General features: G+C 41.7%; 1 protein-coding gene across 1 annotated transcript in view; it reads left to right on the top strand.

Moving 5' to 3' along the window:
• FRAS1 (Fraser extracellular matrix complex subunit 1) overlaps positions 1-21,551 on the top strand; it is a 653,238-nt gene extending 631,687 nt beyond the window's left edge. Inside the window, exons 69-74 of the mRNA XM_077275534.1 lie at positions 4,769-4,928; positions 5,061-5,177; positions 9,303-9,469; positions 13,952-14,157; positions 16,072-16,218; positions 16,363-21,551. Coding sequence (XP_077131649.1) covers positions 4,769-4,928; positions 5,061-5,177; positions 9,303-9,469; positions 13,952-14,157; positions 16,072-16,218; positions 16,363-16,950 — 1,385 coding nt within the window. The 3' untranslated portion in view covers positions 16,951-21,551. The remainder of the gene's footprint in view (positions 1-4,768; positions 4,929-5,060; positions 5,178-9,302; positions 9,470-13,951; positions 14,158-16,071; positions 16,219-16,362) is intronic.
• Positions 21,552-22,448: the final 897 nt, after the last annotated feature.

Here is a 22,448-nt window from a genome sequence, read left to right as displayed (position 1 = left end):
CAGGTGAAATCCGCACAAAAAAAACACTGGAAATCTGCTGTAAATCCGCAGGTAAAACGCAGTGCCTTTTACCTGCAGATTTTTCAAAAATCGTGCGGAAAAATCTCACACGAATCCGCAACGTGGGCACATAGCCTTAGAGTTAGGGTTGGAATTAGAGTTAGGGTTGGAATTAGGGCTAGGGTTAGAAATAGGGTTAAGATTAGGCTTGTGGTTAGGGTTACGGATAGGGTTAGGGGTGTGTTGGGGTTACAGTTGTGGTTAGGGTTGGGATTAGGGTTAGGGTTGGGATTAGGATTAGGATTGGAATTAGGGTTACAGGTGTGTTGGGGTTAGGGTTGTGGTTAGGGGTGTGTTGGGGTTAGGGTTGTGATTAGGGTTATGGCTACAGTTGGGATTAGGATTAGGGGTGTGTTGGGGTTAGTGTTGAAGTTAGAATTGAGGGGTTTCCACTGTTTAGGCACATCAGGGGTCTCCAAACGCAACATGGCGCCACCATTGATTCCAGCCAATCTTGCGTTCAAAAAGTCAAATGGTGCTCCCTCCCTTCCAAGCCCAGACGTGCGCCCAAACAGTGGTTTACCCCCATATTTGGGGTACCAGCGTACTCAAGACAAACTGGGCAACAACTGTTGGGGTCCAATTTCTCCTGATACCCTTGCAAAAATAAAAAATTACTTGCTAAAACATAATTTTTGAGGAAAGAACAATTATTTTTTATTTTCACGGCTCTGCGTTATAAACTTCTGTGAAGCACTTGGGGGTTGAACGTGCTCACCACACATCTAGATAAGTTCCCTGGGGGTCTAGTTTCCAAAATGGGGTCACTTGTGGGGTGTTTCTACTGTTTAGGCACATCAGGGGCTCTGCAAATGCAATGTGACGCCCGCAGACCATTCCATCAAAGTCTGCATTTCAAATGTCACTACTTCCCTTCCGAGCCCTGTCGTGTGCCCAAACAGTGGTTTACCCCCACATATGGGGTATCAGCGTACTCACAACAAACTGGGCAACAAATATTGGGGTCCAATTTCTCCTGTTACCCTTGTGAAAATAAAAAATTGCTTGCTAAAATCTTTTCTGAGGAAAGAAAAATGATTTTTTATTTTCACGGCTCTGCATTGTAAACGTCTGTGAAGCACTTGGGGGTTGAACGTGCTCACCACACATCTAGATAAGTTCCTTGGGGGGTCTAGTTTCCAAAATGGGGTCACTTGTGGGGGGTTTCTACTGTTTAGGCATATCAGGGGCTCTGCAAACGTAACATGATGCCCGCAGACCATTCCATCAAAGTCTGCATTTCAAAACGTCACTACTTCCCTTCCGAGCCCCGGCATGTGCCCAAACAGTGGTTTACCCCCACATATGGGGTATCAGCGTACTCAGGAGAAACTGGAAAACAACTTTTGGGGTCAAATTTCCCCTGTTACCCTTGCAAAAATAAAAAATTCTGGGCTAAAAAAATATTTTTGAGGAAAGGAAACACATTTATTAATTTCACGGCTCTGCGTTATAAACTTCTGTGAAGCACTTGGGGGTTCAAAGTGCTCACCACACATCTAGATAAGTTCCCTTGGGGGTCTAGTTTCCAAAATGGAGTCACTTGTGGGGAGTTCCTACTGTTTAAGCACATCAGGGGCTCTGCAAACGCAACCTGACGCCCGCAGAGCATTCCATCAAAGTCTGCATTTTAAAACGTCACTACTTCCCTTCCAAACCCCGACGTGTGCCAAAACAGTGGTTTACCCCCACATATGGGGTATCAGCGTACTCAGGAGAAACTGGACAACAACTTTTGGGGTCCAATTTCTCCTGTTACCCTTGGGAAAATAAAAAAATGTGGGCTAAAAAATCATTTTTGAGAAAAGAAAAATTATTTTTTATTTTCATGGCTCTGCGTTATAAACTTCTGTGAAGCACTTGGGGGTTCAAAGTGCTCACCACACATCTAGATTAGTTCCTTCGGAGGTCTAGTTTCCAAAATGGGGTCACTTGTGCGGGAGCTCCAATGTTTAGGCACACAGAGGCTCTCCAAACGCGACATGGTGTCCGCTAATGATTGGAGCTAATTTTCCATTCAAAAAGCCAAATGGCGTGCCTTCCCTTCCGAGCCCTGCGGTGCGCCCAAACAGTGGTTTACCCCCACATATGGGGTATCATCGTACTCAGGACAAACTGGACAACAACATTTGGGGTCCAATTTCTCCTATTACCCTTGGGAAAATAAAAAATTCTGGGCTAAAAATCATTTTTGAGGAAAGAAAAATTATTTTCTATTTTCACGGCTCTGCGTTATAAACTTCTGTAAAGCACCTGGGGGTTATAAGTGCTCACTATGCATCTAGATAAGTTCCTTGGGGGGTCTAGTTTCCAAAATGGGGTCACTTGTAGGGGAGCTCCAATGTTTAGGCACACAGGGGCTCTCCAAACGCGACATGGTGTCCGCTAATGATTGGAGCTAATTTTCCATTCAAAAAGACAAATGGCACGCCTCCCCTTCCGAGCCTTGCCGTGCACCCAAACAGTGGTTTACCCCCACATATGAGGTATCGGCGTACTCAGGAGAAATTGCCCAACAAATTTTAGGATCCATTTTATCCTGTTGCCCATGTGAAAATGAAAAAATTGAGGCTAAAAGAAATTTTGTGTGAAAAAAAAGTACTTTTTCATTTTTACGGATCAATTTGTGAAGCACCTGAGAGTTTAAAGTGCTCACTATGCTTCTAGATAAGTTCCTTGGGGGGTCTAGTTTCCAAAATGGGGTCACTTGTGGGGGAGCTCCAATGTTTAGGCACACAGGGGCTCTCCAAAAGTGACATGGTGTCTGCTAGCGATGGAGATAATTTTTCATTGAAAAAGTCAAATGGCGCTCCTTCCCTTCCGAGCCCTGCCGTGCGCCCAAACAGTGGTTTACCCCCACATATGAGGTATCAGCGTACTCAGAACAAATTGGACAACAACGTTCGTGGTCCAGTTTCTCCTTTTACCCTTGGGAAAATAAAAAAAATTTCGCTAAAAGATCATTTTTGTGACTAAAAAGTTAAATGTTCATTTTTTACTTCCATGTTGCTTCTGCTGCTGTGAAACACCTGAAGGGTTAATAAACTTCTTGAATGTGGTTTTGAGCACCTTGAGGGGTGCAGTTTTTAGAATGGTGTCACTTTGGGGTATTTTCAGCCATATAGAACCCTCAAACTGACTTCAAATGTGAGGTGGTCCCTAAAAAAATGGTTTTGTAAATTTTGTTGTAAAAATGAGAAATCACTGGTCAAATTTTAACCCTTATAACTTCCTAGCAAAAAAAAAAATTGTTTCCAAAATTGTGCTGATGTAAAGTAGACATGTGGGAAATGTTATTTATTAACTATTTTGTGTCACATAACTCTCTAGTTTAACAGAATAAAAATTCAAAATGTGAAAATTGCGAAATTTTCAAAATTTTTGCCAAATTTCCATTTTTTTCACAAATAAACTCAGAAATTATCGACCTAAATTTACCACTAACATGAAGCCCAATATGTCACGAAAAAACAATCTCAGAATCGCTAGGATCCGTTGAAGCGTTCCTGAGTTATTACCTCATAAAGGGACACTGGTCAGAATTGCAAAAAATGGCAAGGTCATGAAGGGGTTAAAAATTAAGTACTGTATATACTCGAGTATAAGCCGAGTTTTTCAGTACATTTTTTTGTGCTGAAAAAGCCCCCCTCGGTTTATACTGGAGTGAGGGTCCCAGAAGATGGAGGGGGAGCGGCAGAGCAGCAGGTCACAGGAGGCAGGAGCCGGCTGCTGCAGCTAAAGCCTGTGCCCGCTGCTAAAGAGAAATGATTGTTCACTGCGCTGGCAGTGAACATTCATTTCTCTTTAATAGCGGGCACAGTAGTCGCAGCTGCCGGCTTCCTGCAGCGGCCGGGCAATCACGTGTGTCCGCTACTTAAGGGTATGAATATTCCCTGCCAATTGGCGTGGAGGGCAGTGAATTTTCATTCCGCTTTAGCTGCTGGCACTGGAACAAGAGGCTGCGAGGGAGCACAGGGACGGTAAGTAGGATGATGTGGTTTTTTTTAATGTTTTTCTGATACGGGCCATGCAATGTTTTTCTGATACAGGTCATGCATACAAGGATAGTGATGAGGAGCCATGCATACCAGGATAGGGATGAGGAGCCATGCATACAAGGATTAGGATGTAGAACCATGTATGCCAGGATAGGGATGAGGAGGCCATGCATACCAGGATAGGGATGAGGAGGCCATGCATACCAGGATAGGGATGAGGAGGCCACACATACAAGAATAGGGATGAAGAGCCATGCATACCAGGATAGGGATGAGATGCCATGCATACCAGGATAGAGATGAAGAGCCATGAATACCAGGATAGAAATGAGGAGCCATTCATACAAGAATAGGGATGAGTAGCCATGCATACAAGGATAGGGATGAGGAGCCATGCATACAAGGATAGGGATGAGGAGCCATGCATACAAGGATAGGGATGAGGGTGCCATGCATATAAGGATAGGGATAAGAAGCCATGTATACAAGGATGGGGATGAGGAGGCTGTGCATACCAGGATGATGATGAGGGAACAATGTATACCAGGCTTATACTTGAGTCAATAAGTTTTCCCAGTTTTTTATGGTAAAATTAGGAGCCTTGGCTTATACTCAGGTCGACTTTTACTCCAGCATATACAATTTATTTGTAAATTGGACTTGGATAAAAAAATATGCATATATCCACTATTCATTACTGTATTATGCAGGTCAGTTTCTTATGGAGCACCATACTCTTCCTGATATGAAGTCTCGTATTGTGGCACCTGATCACTTGGGTGGCATTGAGTTTGATCTTCATCCTTTGTGGAGTGCGCAGACATTTGACTCTCCATATCAGCTCTGGAGAGCAACAAGCTCATACAGCAGGTAATATCTAAAGTAACTGTAAAATATTGGTGTTCATAGTCTGAATTCTCAGACTGTATGTCTGTTGTGTGAAGTATGTAGTAGTATTTTTCCAAAGAATCTATAGTTTAATAACTGTATGTTTCCATTCAGGAAAGACTATTCTGGAGAATATACAATCTACTTGATTCCATGCACTGTGCAACCAACACAGTCATGGGTAGACCCTGGAGATAAACCTCTGGCCTGCACAGCCCATGCTCCAGAAAGGTCAGTAAGTCGCTTTTGAGGCTGGTCTTGTAATGGTATAGATCGTGTGAGTGTCTTTACAAAGCCTAAATATATTTACAGCATTATGGAAAATAGGAGAAAAATGAGTCAAAATTACCCCAAATTAATATACAAAGGTTTATAATTTATTAAATTTAGACAATAGTGACTAAACCATACATTTAGCATACAGTAAATAATAATACATAGGATTGTGCAAAGTGATCAATCCCTAGGTGCAACCAATGAACCAGGTATACCCCAGGTACGCAGATCGGACACCTCGCTTACTATGGGTAATTAATACATCCATTCCCCTTTCCTTTTTCCCTTAGGATATGTTATGGTCAATATAGACCGGGCACATGGTGTTCTGTGGTTCTAACTTGCATAACCTTTTAATATTGATGTTTACTCCATGTGCCAGATACGAGCCTTATGGTTTAGGGGAAAATACTGGATAACCCTGATTGTGATTGGATATACTTGTGTCCCGTCTGTATACCTGGTTCATTGGTTGCACCTAGGGATTGATCACTTTGCACAATCCTATGTATTATTATTTACTGTATGCTAAATGTATGGTTTAGTCACTATTGTCTAAATTTAATAAATTATAAACCTTTGTATATTAATTTGGGTTAATTTTGACTCATTTTTCTCCTATTTTCAATAATTTATGATTGAGTCGTCATATTTTTATTATCTATCTGACGTCTGTTTCTATATATTTACAGCATTTGCTAAGTATATAGTTGCAAGCTGCCTTCATTTATACTACACAAAGCTACGTATCTCCTCTGTCCTTCATCAAAATTAAAAACGTTTGCAAAACATCTGGTGGCCACCATCTAAAAAATAAGGAAATGAGGGGTGCAATCTATCAAAGTTGGTAATGAATGCCCCTGATGAAGCCAGCGCTAGGAGCAGTGTTTCTTGGGGGACTCTTTGTCAGCATGTGTTGCCTTTATCATTCTCTTTCTATTATATTTTTGCTCTGTGGCAGAATGTACAGTAAAGTTTTCCACATGTAATATTGGAGTAAGGGAGGTTCCTTGCATCATTATTCTGCATATTAATATACATATATGTACAATACTATTGTTTGGTTCTTACCATGAATAAAGATTATATCTGATTATATGACCCAAGAGGTTAAAGTGGTTGTCCGCTACTCGGACAACCCCTTCTCAATCCTCATGTTTCCCCCTTGTAAAATAATAACACTTATACTGTGTGACAGCTCTTACTTCCTCCGGATGTATGTGGTTCGTCCGAAGGCGGAGAGAGGGAATCCAGCGCTGATTGGCCGTAGGGATTGTGCGACATAAAAATGTTACGCTATCCCTGGGTGAGCCAGTGCCAACGGTACCAGCACTGGAGGTTAGTATAAGGGTCCCTTTCCACTTGCGAGATAAAAAACGGTCCGTAATCTGGACCGAAAAAACGGATGGAACGTATGCGATTGTCATGCGAGTGTTATGCGAGTGCCATGCGATTTTTTAATCGCACCATCCGTATGACATCAGTATGACATCCGTATTGCTGTCCGATTTTTACGCACCAGTGTCCTTTGAAAAGCCGGCAATTCAGCGCTGTGTACAGTAAAATCACACTGACAGGTTAGAATAGAGTAGATATATGCACATAGAATGTGTATATATACATATATACATGTCAGTGAGACACCTATATATGTATATTTATATTTAATGCAGCGCTAGATAGCATAAAAGCCTCTAATTCAATTGCCGGCTTTTTCCTTCTCCTTCACAAACCCGACAGGATATGAGACATGGTTTACATACAGTAAACCTTCTCATATCCCCATTTTTTTTGCATATTCCACACTACTAATGTTAGTAGTGTGTATGTGCAAAATTTGGCCGCTGTAGCTGCTAAAATAAAGGGTTAAATGGCGGGAAAAATTGGCGTGGGCTCCCGCGCAATTTTCTCCGCCAGAGTGGTAAAGCCAGTGACTGAGGGCAGATATTAATAGCCAGGAGAGGGTCCATGGTTATTGGCCCCCCCGTGGCTAAAAACATCTGCCCCCAGCCACCCCAGAAAAGGCACATCTGGAAGATGCGCCTATTCTGGCACTTGGCCACTCTCTTCCCACTCCCTGTAGCGGTGGGATATGGGGTAATGAAGGGTTAATGCCACCTTGCTATTGGAAGGTGACATTAAGCCAGATTAATAATGGAGAGGCGTCAATTATTACACCTATCCATTATTAATCCAATTGTTTGAAAGGGTAAAAAAACACACACACACGTGATTAAAAAGTATTTTAATGAAATAAACACAGCGGTTGTTTTAATAATTTATTGCTCTCTCATTCCATTTTCATACCCTCGCTTGGCAAAACAATAAACACACAAGATACATACCCTCTCTGATGAACTGTCACGTCCCACGAAGTAATCCATCTGAAGGGGTTAACTAATATTACAGGCAGAGCTGCGATAATCCACTCGCTCGTACCTGTAATCCCCGGGTGCTGAAAGGAAAGCAGTGATCTGTACTTACATTCAGTCGCGGTGATGCGCCCCTGCTGGATGTTCTCATGAACTGCAGCCTGGGAACTTTTTCCCACGCTCCAGGTCATATGAGGACATCCACCAGGGGGCGCATCACCGCGATTGAAGGTAACTATAGGTCATTGACCTACATTTCCTTCAGTCGCGTTGATGCGCCCCCTGGTGGATGTCCTCATATGACCTGGAGCGTGGGAAAAAGTTCCCAGGCTGCAGTTCATGAGAACATCCAGCAGGGGCGCATCACCGCGACTGAATGTAAGTACAGATCACTGCTTTCCTTTCAGCACCCGGGGGATTACAGGTACGAGCGAGTGGATTATCGCAGCTCTGCCTGTAATATTAGTTAACCCCTTCAGATGGATTACATCGTTGGACCTGACAGTACATCAGAAGGTATGTATCTTGTGTGTTTATTGTTTTGCCAAGCGAGGGTATGAAAATGGAAAGAGAGCAATAAATTATTAAAACAACCGCTGTGTTTATTTCATTAAAATACTTTTTAATCACGTGTGTGTGTGTTTTTTTACCCTTTCAAACAATTGGATTAATAATGGATAGGTGTAATAATTGACGCCTCTCCATTATTAATCTGGCTTAATGTCACCTTCCAATAGCAAGGTGGCATTAACCCTTCATTACCCCATATCCCACCGCTACAGGGAGTGGGAAGAGAGTGGCCAAGTGCCAGAATAGGCGCATCTTCCAGATGTGCCTTTTCTGGGGTGGCTGGGGGCAGATGTTTTTAGCCACGGGGGGGCCAATAACCATGGACCCTCTCCTGGCTATTAATATCTGCCCTCAGTCACTGGCTTTACCACTCTGGCGGAGAAAATTGCGCGGGAGCCCACGCCAATTTTTCCCGCCATTTAACCCTTTATTTTAGCAGCTACAGCGGCCAAATTTTGCACATACACACTACTAACATTAGTAGTGTGGAATATGCAAAAAAAATGGGGATATGAGAAGGTTTACTGTATGTAAACCATGTCTCATATCCTGTCGGGTTTGTGAAGGAGAAGGAAAAAGCCGGCAATTGAATTAGAGGCTTTTATGCTATCTAGCGCTGCATTAAATATAAATATACATATATAGGTGTCTCACTGACATGTATATATGTATATATACACATTCTATGTGCATATATCTACTCTATTCTAACCTGTCAGTGTGATTTTACTGTACACAGCGCTGAATTGCCGGCTTTTCAAAGGACACTGGTGCGTAAAAATCGGACAGCAATACGGATGTCATACTGATGTCATACGGATGGTGCGATTAAAAAATCGCATGGCACTCGCATAACACTCGCATGACAATCGCATACGTTCCATCCGTTTTTTCGGTCCAGATTACGGACCGTTTTTTATCTCGCAAGTGGAAAGGGACCCTTAGTGTTATTATTTTCCAAGGGGGCAACATAGGAATTGAGAAGGGGTTGTCCGAGTAGTTGACAACCTCTTTAGGTGCCTTCTTTTCCAACACCCATTCTTTTCTCCTCTTGACATGTTGGCCATGACCTGTTTTAAAATAGTAGCATATCCATTTTAAAGTGACAATACATCTTACAATTTACTTCCTTTCCTAGGTTTCTCATCCCTATAGCTTTTCAGCAGACTAACCGGCCAGTACCTGTTGTATATTCTTTAAACACTGAATTCCAGCTGTGTAACAATGAAAAGATTTTCTTGATGGACCCAACAAAGACTGAGATGTCACTGGCAGAGATGGACTATAAAGGTGCTTTTTCAAAAGGTAATGCCTTCTGTTTCCTTTTGCCTTTTTACAGTTTGTATATTAGAACTTGTCTTCAATTATAATAAACATGGAAAAAGTAAAATGGAAACAGGAGAACTATGTGGGTGCGTATGGAGAGAAACAGACTTGTTAGGTAGAGTATGCCATGGAGAGGACAAATTGGTCCATCCTAGAGATAAAGATAATGATCTGATCCTTTAAAAAAAAGCAGTGGCAATTTTGATAGAAGCCGACAGTCGGAAGTCCAAGTGTTTGAATAACTATTGAGTTAGCAATCAGTGTGTTGGTGATGCTACTTCCAACAGGTGGCGCTGTAGAATTCAAGTCCTCTTTTTCTCTGAAGAGGCAATTTGCATATTGGTGATGGTAGGCAGAGAGGCTTTCAAATGATAATACAGGACCTGCAGATATGGGTGTAGGTAGAAATAAGATATAGATAACCATGTAGTATTATAAAAGTGATTGTGTTTATGCTATTTGTATCCCGGTGAGAGCTATAATTAATACCCAAGTGTAAAAAAAATGTTGCAGAAGACGACTTCAAACTGATTCATTTGCGTAGGGTATCTTATGCGATATGTTAATTTTTTTCATAAATTAATAAATATTACATGGATGTTTTTACATGTAAAAAGTAAACTTTCCCTGTATTTTGAATGTTTTTTTTGTCATAATTATTCTCTGGGAGATAAAAATGTATCCATATCGACATAAAGTCCTAAGCTATATTGGCTTACATCCATAGTAGTGCTTTCAGTTGTCACAGTGTATGCTCTTCAGAAGCACTCACTGTGACAGAGACACAGTTTCCGAGAGCTTTCCCTCCCTCACTTTTGGGATACTACATCACAGATGACTGGGTGTGGTCTCCTGCCTCCTAATATAACCAGTCCAATGCTTCTTCCATGCAGTCACAGTTTTGCTAGTAATGCAAGCCATCCCCTCTGACTTAGGCTTCTTTCACACTTGCGTCGGTACGGGTCCGTCGCTAAGCGTCAGCGCGACGTACCGACGTACGTTGTGAAAATTTGGCACGACATGGGCAGCGGATGCAGTTTTTCAACGCATCCGCTGCCCATTCTAAAGTCTGGGGATGAGGTAGCGGAGTTCCGGCCACGCATGCGCGGTAGGAAATGGCGCACGCAACGTACAAAAAAATGTTCCCTTGATGGTTTTTTCGTGCCGACGGTCCGCCAAAACACGACGCATCCAGTGCATGACGAACGCGACGTATAGGCATATGTCGCGATCCGTCGGCAATACGAGTCTATGGGCAAAAAACACATCCTGCGGGCACATTTGCAGGATCCATTTTTTCCCCAAAACGGTGTATTTGGACGGACGTCACACGACGCAAGTGTGAAAGAGGCCTTGCTTCTTCACAGCTTATCTGTGATAGTCATATCTTCCCTTGTCCCTCCTTGACACATCACAAACATATTGTACAGCTGCAGGCGGTATTCCTGCCATAGTCTATCCCTTCTCACCAGGACTACTCTCCCTCTCCCCCACACTCATCACATGTGCCTCCCTAGCCTGAGGACGGAGCATGCCAAGGGGATTTTCACACCATGTTTTTTTAGATGCTAGCGTACCCAGCAAGATTTTTCAAGCCAAAGACTCTTCAGGAAAATTACAACAGTATTTTTATTAAATCTCCCGTTTTGTTTTGTTTTTCAATTCAACTGAATTTTTATTGATTTTTTTCAAAATAAAATTAGAGTGACAACAAAATGTTAGCAAACAATACTACATAGTTAGTTTAACTTAATAATCATTCAGCAACAGTAAATGAACTCGCCACTAAAGAGATCACAACTTATAATTACATTTGAACATGAAAAATGACAAAACGGGACAATGGCACAGAAGGGTGGGGGAAGGAATTAAGGAATTCATTAACAGTCCCTGTGTACCCAGTAAGTGTCCCAAAACACAGATTCGCACAAGCCTTGAATACCACACAGGAGCAGAATAAGTGAGGTAGATTCCCCTCCCACCCCCCACACACCAATGTTACCACATCTCCAACAGTTGGGAATATTAAGGTTAAGTTTATGTAATAGGAAAGGAGTATGATGACAAAACATATGTAGATTTTCCCTATAGGAGAAGCATATGGAAGTCTTAGTGCAGTGCTCCATACTCCTTGCCAAGTACGAGGCGAGAGGGATTCCCCTAGAACACTTTCCCATTTACTCACGGTCGAGTATTTCGGGTGATCGTCTATATAGGAGTTATGCAATAACTGATAAATATCCAATATAAGTCCTTTAGCTGAGACACCAAATCTACATAACTTTTCTAAGAGGGTAGGTTGGGAAGCTGCGGAGAAAGAAAACAGAGTATACATATAGTGCTAATTTGCATATACCAATAATAAGAGTTTAAGGATTTGTTAAAGCGAGATTGTAATGCATCAAAAGGTAGTAAAACCCCAGAGTGTATATCAACTATATCTGCAAAACAATACATTTGCGTATGAAACCACGGTCTGGTGAAGCTGTTTTGAAGCCACCAGGTATTGCAGGATTAAATAGGAATGAGGTTATTGGGGCGTGCGCAGTGTTTTTTCCTTTTTTTGTTTGTTTTTTCCTTTTATGCACAGTAATCAGGTCAGGTCAGTGCTTTTTAACCATTGGTGTTTTTTGAGGAATGGAGCTACTAAATGAAGATATAAAGACTGAACAAGTGCACTGCAAGTTGTTTTGACATTACAGTGCAAATGTTCATTCATTTTAGCATTTCTTAATCACTTTTTCAGGTAGGTTACCAAACGGATTTGATTGAAAAAGACTTGTGCACATACTCAAAACCTGCTGGGTTTATATGTCACAGTGATGGCCATGTAGAAACATGCATAAATCACAGGGGCTGTCACCTGAGCACAATGGACAGAATAAAATTACAAACCTACACACAGGGCAGAAATTGGTCAGGGGGGGGTGTCTTAATTTAGAAGCTAGTAGTGAGCCAGGACCCTTGAAGTGTTACACAATGTCTCAGGAGAGAGGTGGAGCACTCGGCAGCTACGTCTCGGTCACAGTTATTAGTTCTGAATAGCACATGCTGTGACAATTGATACCACTACTGGATGTACTCCTTTAAAGAGAACCTGTCACCCCCAAAATCGAAGGTGAGCTAAGCCCACCAGCATCAGGGGCTTATCTACAGCATTCTGTAATGCTGTAGATAAGCCCCCGATGTATCCTGAAAGATGAGAAAAAGAGGTTAGATTATACTCACCCAGGGGCCGTCCGATCCGATGGGCGTCGCGGTCCGGGGCCTCCCATCTTCTTACGATGATGTCCTCTTCTTGTCTTCACGCTGTGGCTCTGGCGCAGGCGTACTTTGTCTGACCTGTTGAGGGCAGAGCAAAGTACTGCAGTGTGCAGGCATCGGGGCTCTCTGACCTTTCCCTGCGCACTGCAGTACTTTGCTCTGCCTTCAACAGGACAGACAAAGTACGCCTGCGACGGAGCCGCAGCGTGAATACAAGAAGAGGACGTCATCGTAAGAAGATGGGAGGCCCCGGACTGAGACGCTTATCGGACCGGACCGCAGCGGGACCACCCCTGGGTGAGTATACTCTAACCTCTTTTTCTCATCTTTCAGGATACATCGGGGGCTTAACTACAGCATTCCAGAATGCTGTAGATAAGCCCCTGATGCTGGTGGGCTTAGCTCACCTTCGATTTTGGGGGTGACAGGTTCCCATTAAAACGCCAGAATAATGGGGGGTAGGATTCAACCCCTACTGCGCAAACCAATGCTCATCTTGAACCCAGCGGATAGTATATTAGGAGAGAAGGGAGCAGTCCCTGTAATTGCCTTGATATTATTTGTGTCAACTTGAGCAGAAATATTAATTAGTATGATTACACAATTCAGTGACGACAGGCTTTCTCATTACTGAGATAGGAGATGACAGTTATTACTAATGAGATTCTATGTAGACGGGAGGGATGCGGCGTTAGAGGCAGAGCTCCTCTCTCCTGTCCACATAGAATCTTAGCAGTAGAACCTGGCATCTCCTATCTCAGTAATGTATATATCGGTCTTCACTGAATACAGATTTTACCTGTGAAATGAGAATTTTGAGAATAAAAGATCAGTCTAGAAGGAAAAAGAAACCGATTTCTCTGACAAGATGTATTACAAAGTTACTTCTGTTCATGAGTACTACTGATTTATGATATAGGAATTAAAATGACTGTTACACTTTAAGAACATCCGTCCAAGAAGTGAGCAACTCTTTTAATGAAATTACATGGGAAAGGTGGAAACATAAAAAAAGTCACTTAAGCAGCTGTAGTTATCTGCTGTTCTGTATCTTCTGTATGTGTTGTTTATTATTACTAGATCGCTACACAGATTATTAACATTTCCAGTTAGCTTTTAAATGTGGCAGTACATGTTTATGATGTTGTTGAAGTCACATGACTACCACCATCTTGTAAGCATCCAATCTCTTCGTAGGCCAAACACTGTATGGAAGAGTACTTTGGAATCCGGACCAGAACCTGAATTCCGCATATAAGCTCCAACTGGAGAAAGTTTATCTTTGCACTGGAAAGGATGGATACGTTCCGTTTTTCGATCCCACTGGCACTATTTATAATGAGGGGCCTCAATATGGTTGTATTCAGCCCAATAAGAACCTAAAGCATCGCTTTCTGCTTTTGGTAAGCTTATTTCAGTGTCACGTGGTATTTTAGATTAGGGTATTAATTTACACCAGTAATTAATCTGCAATAATTCTAGCCTCTCTGAAGATATGCCTCCTTTTCGTATAGGGCTTGGGTAAGGGTCTAGTGAGGTGCACACTCTTCTTTTAGCAGGTGACACCAGATTTCTGACACAAATAAAATTAGTAACTGTTGGCCACTGTACTGCTCTGTGCTGTGGCAGTGGGTCATTTCCATAGGAACGTGAGGTATGTCTGTTACAGGAGGTATGTCTTTTTTTCCATCTATGTATAACATAGTGACTGGCTTCCGTTTGGAAGCCACATGAAGAATGGTAAGTTTACTTCTTTTCATCACTTTTGGTGTCAGATCGGGCAACAAGTGCATTCAAACACGCTTCCTCTGGATTCTTCCTGGTCCTTTTTTGAATAAAGTAAGAATATTTCATACAGTTTTGTGAGTGCCATATTTTCTTTAATTTTTTTCTGGATTCTATTGTTTGCTTGAATAAGTTACAGAACACAAGCATGGCTGATATCTCCTCAACCCCAGCTTATCCTTTGTCTGCTGAATGCTGTAGTGTGGGCTGCTGAGCGCTATATTCTTTTTGATGTTTGTTTTGTTTTTGTTTGTTTTTTTAAATATATCTCCATTGTTATTAAGAACAAAAAAAAGTGTAGAAATTTAGCAATTTTCACACTTTCCATTCAGGATATTTTAGACTTTTATTTTTAGTTTTGTTTTATTTTTCAGGAAATACACATGTACATTAGCAACAATAGACTAGCTTTTTTATTGATGCATCTAAAGAGCGTGTGAAAAGGTCATTATGAAGAAAGTAGAAGCGGCGAAACTGTGACATCCCCTATTGTAAATGGTGGATTCAGTATTATCTACTGTGTGCAGCAATGTTACCTTGTTCTGTCATTGTGCTCTTTCCTCTGATGATGATGAGGATGCCGAAAAGTCTTCTGTAAAAAAAAAACAAAAAAAAAAACAACTCTTTACTCTACAACTTTACTTATGCCGATGTTTAGGGTGTCTTCACATTGTGTCTACGTCTAGTACACGCTCAGTGACCCCGTAGGGGCATATCTCCAAACCCCCACTTGCACAATGGGATTCGGATGTATGTGCCTACTGGGCCATAGGATATAATTGTACCAGCCAAGTGAAGGTGTGCTCTGCCGTTCATCATTTCTGAGCTTGTACGCCTACTGGAGGTGGACACTCAGGCGCTGTCTACTACAAATAAGAAAAAAAAAAGGGACTACAAATAACAAGCTGGGGGCCCCTTGAGTTTAATATAGCCCCATGGCCTATTATGAGAACTGAAGCATTTCTAATTTTTGCTATACAGGTTGTAGTGTGGAAAAAAAATGGCAACTTTTTAAAAAATGTATTGAGCACAAAAAAAGTGCACCTATTAAGCAATGCATTTTAAAGCTTCAAGAGTACTATGCTTGTTGTACCTTGTTGTCCAAAGAAGACAAAACTTTATTATTAAATTATTATGCATGAATCACTCTTTTTAGGAACACAATAATTTACATCTATTTTCTGCTAAAAAAAAAAAAAAATCTGTTATCTTTACAAATACAAAACCTATGGAATTTTCTTACAGAATGTAATACTGCCACCTTCTGGTGTATAGCAGAGACTGTCCTAAGAAACTTCTGTGTGACTTGGATTTGTTCATCATAGTCCTTTTAAAAAAAAACACTAACATAAACAAAAAAAAAACTTTTCCATTAATCATCCAGAACCTGTCAACCTCACTTCTGAAGGAAAACCTGATGATTTCCATGAGCAAAACCAATTACTGTGCTATTATATCTGTTTATTTCCAGTTCTTCTGCAGGACCTTGCATGTGCTAAACACGTTCTCTTCCTTTTCTATGAACCTTGCAGGACCGACACCAACCAGAAGTAACTGATATATTCTTCCATGATGTTCCATTTGATGCGGCCTTTGCAGCAGAGTCATCAGATTTTCATGCCATGAGCAGCCTGCCTGGAGTGGATGGCTTCACCATGAAGGTTGATGCCCTCTACAAGGTTCGCTCCTCTGTTCTGCTACATGACCAATGCTGTATTTTATGATCACATTCTGGAATCTGTAGCACATTAGCAAATTTTTATGTAAAATTGTAAGAATTCTCTGATTCTCATATATAAACTGTTCTGTTTTGTCTCCTTAAGGTTGAAACTGGGCACCAGTGGTACCTTCAAGTTATTTACATCATTGGCCCAGAGACCATGGCAGGACCTAGAGTTCAGCGATCCCTCACCTACCAACTGAGGCGAGCCCGCAGGGACCTGGTTGACAAGAATGGCAGGCTTACTCTGGATGATTCTTTGATTTATGACAATGAAGGGGACCAGGTTAAGAATGGAACTAACATGAAAACTTTGAACTTGGAAATGGAAAGTGCTGCAACTGCCGCATCTCAGACTGGGGCTTCCATTGGAAGTGCCTTTGCAGCCATTATGCTACTGATGCTTGTTCTCCTATCTGTGTGCCTCATAACACAGAAGTGCAGGAGAACTAGAAAGAAGAAGCCACCTAGAGATGCTGCTGAGGAATATCCACTGAACACCAAGGTGGACGCTTCAAGGAAAAACTTAGACAGAATGGAAAAGAACTGTAACAGGCAGCATTGCACTGTCCGCAACATCAACCTGCTCAATGATAGCAAAGATGACTATGAGGTTAAAAGTGTTCGCATTAAGCAAAAGAACCTTGAAGTCAAAGTTCATAATAACCTACATGATGGAACAGAAGTTTGATGACATGTTGGCACATACGAAGTATATTTTGATTAAAAAAAAGGCTTCTACCATTTTATAATTTGTAAAGAGAGGAGCACCAGTATTTTTCTAAATTGAAAGAAAAGGGAATGAAAATGAATGATGGACAGATGTGCAGTACTTACTGTGACTCACAACTGAGCTACCTCGCGATGCCCACCGGTGTGAGACAAAAGGGGCTAAAACACACGGCAAAAATGTGGTTTGTCCATTTGCCTGCAACAATGCACTGCACATACTGCAACCACTGCCACCAAAGGCGAAAGCTAGATGTTAGATTATACTTTCTAATAACGTTACACGCACTGTATTCGTGTTGGAACAATCAGTCAAATCACTGCAGATATTAGTTTGTACTTGTTTTTATTTTGTATCCTTATTTCTTTCCTTAAAATCACCTTTTCATATTTAAATTTTTATTTTAATCTACTGTATGTTAGAGCCAAAAATCGTCAATATTATAGTGCTGAGTCTACTGTTAGTATACCTGTGCAAGACCGTGGGCAAATGTTTCCCACTTTGTGCACAATATAACTCACTGGAGGAACATTTATATATACTGCATTAGGAGAAGACCTTATTTCCCGAAAAAAAAAAAAAAAAAAAAAACTTTTCCTATTGTATTCCACCACTATGAAGCCTGAATATACCTTAGGGCCTGTTCATACAAACTGTGTTCAGGTGCAAGCACTGTCCAAGTGTAAATCAGAAAACTGAACACTGACCCACTACCTGGGCCAATCCATGTGTAACGAAATTGCAGCACGCACTACTTTGCTCTGATTCTTGGACGATCCTTCCCCCATTTCACGTCAGTGGGTCGGGGACAATTGGAACACACCCAGTCACAACCCTGATTCAGCTCGGATGGGAAGTCAGAACTGTCCACTAAGCGCAATTTTACATAGTTTATCAGAATACAGCTTTTCTGCTTATTTGTATCTCACATAGAATATAAAGTTCAGCATTGATGGTAAAGAAAGTAATTAGAAGGTTTTAAATTTGGATGATAAGGAAGTGAGTGTGAAGAGTAAAAGGAAACCTGTCACCTGATTCATGTTACCGAACGCTGAATCAGAGCCTGGCTGCACAATGGAAGCCAGGTATGTCCTTCTCTGAAATGCTCTAGAGGCTAAAGATCCGGGTGGGAGACGGGACTAGTCCGGCGGCACCCCAGGCTGGCTTCTCTAGGCGCCAGTGACTGACAGGTGTCTCCCACACATACCGTATATATAGGGAGAGACATGTCCCTGTAGCATCACTTTGAAGAGTCAGCCAGAGAAGAGACTCTTCCGGCGTAACCCCCAACCGGCTCTTCCCAGCGCTGCTGCAGGACCTTTAATTGTGTATCCAGGTTCTGAACCATTCTGCCTACAGTTTGGGCAACATGAATCAGATGACAGCCTTATTCTTTAAAGGGAACCTGTGGTCACATGTCCAGTAGTGATCAGTTAGAACAGATCCAGCAGCAGTCCGTTGGCCAAAATGTGGTGCAGACACAACTTTTTAGTCCGTTTTTTTAACATTGAAGTCTATGAAATATGGATCCGTAAATCAGCCGTCTGTTTTTGTTTCATTTGTAACTGATCTGTTCTTTTGCTTTCCGGATCCAGAAAGAAAAACGATTGGCTGAATAACAGAGCCATTTTTCATAGACTTCAATGTAAAAAAAAAACAGATTCAGTAGAGATTAGTTATTTAAAAATTGACTAAAAAGTTGTGCCCGCACCACATTTTGGCCAACGGATTGCTGCTGGATCCGATCTAACTGATCACTACTGGACATGTGAACACAGCCTAAAATGAAATGCTCAATTTTAAAGAGAGTTGAGATTGCTTGTGATTCATAGCCTTTGTGTTGGTTTACAGTTTGAGCCTTTAAAGTAAATTCTTTGTAACATCACAGTATGGGGAACAAGTAATGTAAAGGCTTATTATCCCAAAATTCTTCAAATTAACAATGCAGTCCCCTGATATACAATTGTAAGCTAACTATGTGTAACACAGTGAGAACTAGTATGTAGCCAGTCAGCAGTCTCGGAATGGCCTCTTTGCACTCATGGCATTTATTATTCAAAATAATGGAATGAAAGGTGACGAGAGGACAATTGTTATTTATGCCAGGCAGCAAATTAAGTATGTTACATTTACATGTATTTATAACTATTATCATTGAAGGGGGTTTAACTGTAATATATACATGTAGAACAAAGGTAAGGACTTGCAGGAAGAAGTATAGGTAAGGTCTCTGGGATAAAATGTAGGGACACGTGGGAGAACACATAACTGGCTAGGAATGAAATGTTGACATGCCCATGGTGTGAGTAATCTGCTACTGTCCCTTGATGGTCAGACCTGTGGGTGAAGAAGGCTTGGTGGGAGTTGTTTTCTTTGTTTGTTTTACTACATTGTAGTGAACCACTGGAAAACAGATGAAAAGTGATTGCATGGAAAGAAGTTGTAGTAGTAAACAGGTTGCCATGTAGTCTTCCGTATTCATGAGCTTTGCATAACTCCGCCACCACCACTGATTGGCAGCTTTCTGCCTATGCACAGTTTATACAGAAAGCTTTCACGTAATGGTGTGGGTGAAGTTAAACAGCTCCTCATTCAGAGAAATTACAGATCTGGAACAGATAAACAGTGGTTATATCAAAACGGAAGCTAACAGTCCAGTAAGTGATACATTGCTGGAATCAGGGTCTCAGCCCCTACATCATGCTGCTCTCAGATGAGGTAAAACAAGACTGGTAAGGGATTCCCTTTAATAAATGTAGATATAGAGCTCTGTATCCTCACAAAGCCCACCAATGACCTTAAAACTTTAAAGCAATCTTTTTTATGATAAATGGATGTTGTTGACATTAATTTGTATTTAAGACCACAGTTGAGGGGATATGAAAGTATTTTTGTACTTTTCCTATGCAATTTTAGCACCTTCTTATGGGAAACGATGTAACCTTATGTGCTGGATTCAGACTAATAATATGGGTGGCAAAACATGGCGGCTCTTTAGAATGAATGTTATTTCTGTCAACTGTTCACCTTTAGGTGCATTGAACATACAATTCACCTGCAACATCTTGTTCTGCTTTATCTACTAATCTTTAGAAATCTGATACAGTATGTTCATGTTCCCTGAGTTTATCAGGGCTGTGTGCACATGGCATCTTCTGGCTGCAGGAAGATGTGCAGTAAGGAAACCACTGTTGGTCCTAGTAGAAATGCGTTGGCTGACACACATTTTACATTTTGTAACTAAATGTGTAATGGTGTCCAGAGCTTCAGTTGACATGCTGTGTAGTTTAAATACTAGACTGAAAATTTGCCTCCTTATAGACCCTGTGTGCACATTCCGTAAACGGACTTCATGAGTAGGGTTGAGCGACTTTTGCTTTTTTAGGATCGAGTCGGGTCTCGTGAAACCTGACTGTCTCGAAAGTCGGATCGTGTGAAATCGGCCGATTATTGTGAAAAGTCGGGGGGCCGACCGAAACACGAAACCCAATGCAGGTCAATGGGGATTTTTTTTTTTTTTCTCCTCCTCCTCCTCCTCCCTGTGCAAATCGCTATATCCCAAACGTTAAGATGGCGGTTTTACCCCCTGTGACGCCGCACAAAGCAAGCCGGAACCTATGTCATCACGCTGCCCACACTCCTTCATTGGCTGAAAAATTGGCGGGGAAAGCGTCATATGAAACGCGACTTTGGCGCGAAGATCGCCGACCGCATGGCCGATCCCACAGTGGGATCGGGTCGGGTTTCATGAAACCCGACTTTGCTGAAAGTCGGCGACTTTTGAAAATGTCCGATCCGTTTCGCTCAACCCTATTCATGAGATCATAACTAAGCGTGAACTGCAATATCAGAAACCAACCGTGAAAAAGTCGGCAGTGGTCCTGGGGAAAAAAAAAATTAATAATCTCATACAATCCATTTAAACCACTCAGCTTGAAGATGGCCTCTGTACTATCCAGTGGTTCTGGATGTATATTTTGTAAAAAGCACAAGTGAAGGAGATCATGCTGGTACGGTAAGCCATTATTAGGTGGGAGAGTGAGTGTAATTATAAGTAGCGTTTTAGCCATGGTCCAAAATATCCATTCAGTACAGATTTCCACATATTGTTAGTTACCAGAGCTTATATTTCTATATGTTGCCGTTCTGTGTGTAGTTAGAACCATTTTAATGCCTTATACTGTGAGACTACTAACACAACATGGAAACTGTATGTTGCCATTTGTAGTGTAGTATCACGTGCTCACATCTGCTGTTGTGGATGTAATGTTGCCTTTACTTGTTGGGCAGGCTGCTGCTGTCAGTTGTGTTTTAGAGAGATAAAATGCTGGAATATTGTGTACTCCAGGGGTCCATAGAGCTTCTCTGATTGTCCTGTGTACCAGACGGGTCTTTGGTTGAGATGACTCTATAGCCCTTTTATGGTGCTGTAAACCTAATAGGAAAACCAACGTATACTATATACAACGTATATTGTTATTTTATATCCACATGTATTGTATCTGAGAGATATGTGCCACTGAATACATTTATATTAATAAAATGACTTTGGTTACTTTAAATGTTTTCGATCTCATATCATCATGTTGTTTTGTATGTGAATGAAAGCAAATCGGCTTGAAAACCGCACATACCCACAATCGCATACATTCAAGACATTCCAGCAATTGTTAAAGGGGTGGTCCGGCATATAAAATGTCCTATCTAAATATCTATCTTTACACCCTACCACGTTTGTAATTAGTTTTATACTAGAACACAGTAAAGGTTTCCTTATCTTGCTAATCCCTAAATGTTTGTTTTTTTACTTCTTGTGACGTTTAATTTGAGAGGAGTCTCAAACACGACGTCACAGTAGGCTGGCGCTGCAATTACTTCCCTGCAGCGTCTATCGCCCTTACTGGAGCAAGACATCACTAGCCTGGCAGCTCTGCAGTTACTACAGTTTCTTTCATTGCCACCTTCTGAAGATGTCCTGGATCCATGGTGATAGAATCTGTGGGAGAGGTGAGTCAGAGAGCAGAGTAAGAGGCAGTGAGTGATACCAGCGCTGCCCCACAGCGTCTATCACCACCCTCAAACAAATTGTAATCAAGGGGCAGCGCCGCTGTGACTGATTGCTTCTATCACCGCCTCTTGATGACGATTCGCTTTAGGGTGGTTCTAGAAGCTGTGGGTCAGCTCTGGTGTTGTCACTGCTTCTGTCTCCGACCTCTGACAACATCTGGGTACACAGAAGCAGAGTGTGGGTGCTCCACTCAACTTTCCTACAGATTCTATCACTATTGATTCAGAACATCTTTAGAAAGGGGCGATGCAAGAAAATGCAGTAAGTAGCACTGTAGTAAGTTCCTGACTGGAGTAAGATTTGTGGCAAGGTGCACAAGAGCGCATGCCCCTTGCCAAATGCTCCAGATTCATAAAGAGGCATGTGATTCTTCGTGAATCGGGAGCGTCTG

Source organism: Ranitomeya variabilis, chromosome 1 (genome assembly GCF_051348905.1).
Source record: "Ranitomeya variabilis isolate aRanVar5 chromosome 1, aRanVar5.hap1, whole genome shotgun sequence".
Lineage (NCBI taxonomy): Eukaryota > Metazoa > Chordata > Amphibia > Anura > Dendrobatidae > Ranitomeya > Ranitomeya variabilis.
The sequence above is the reverse complement of the archived record's forward strand: the minus strand, read 5'-3'. Positions and strand labels throughout refer to the sequence as shown.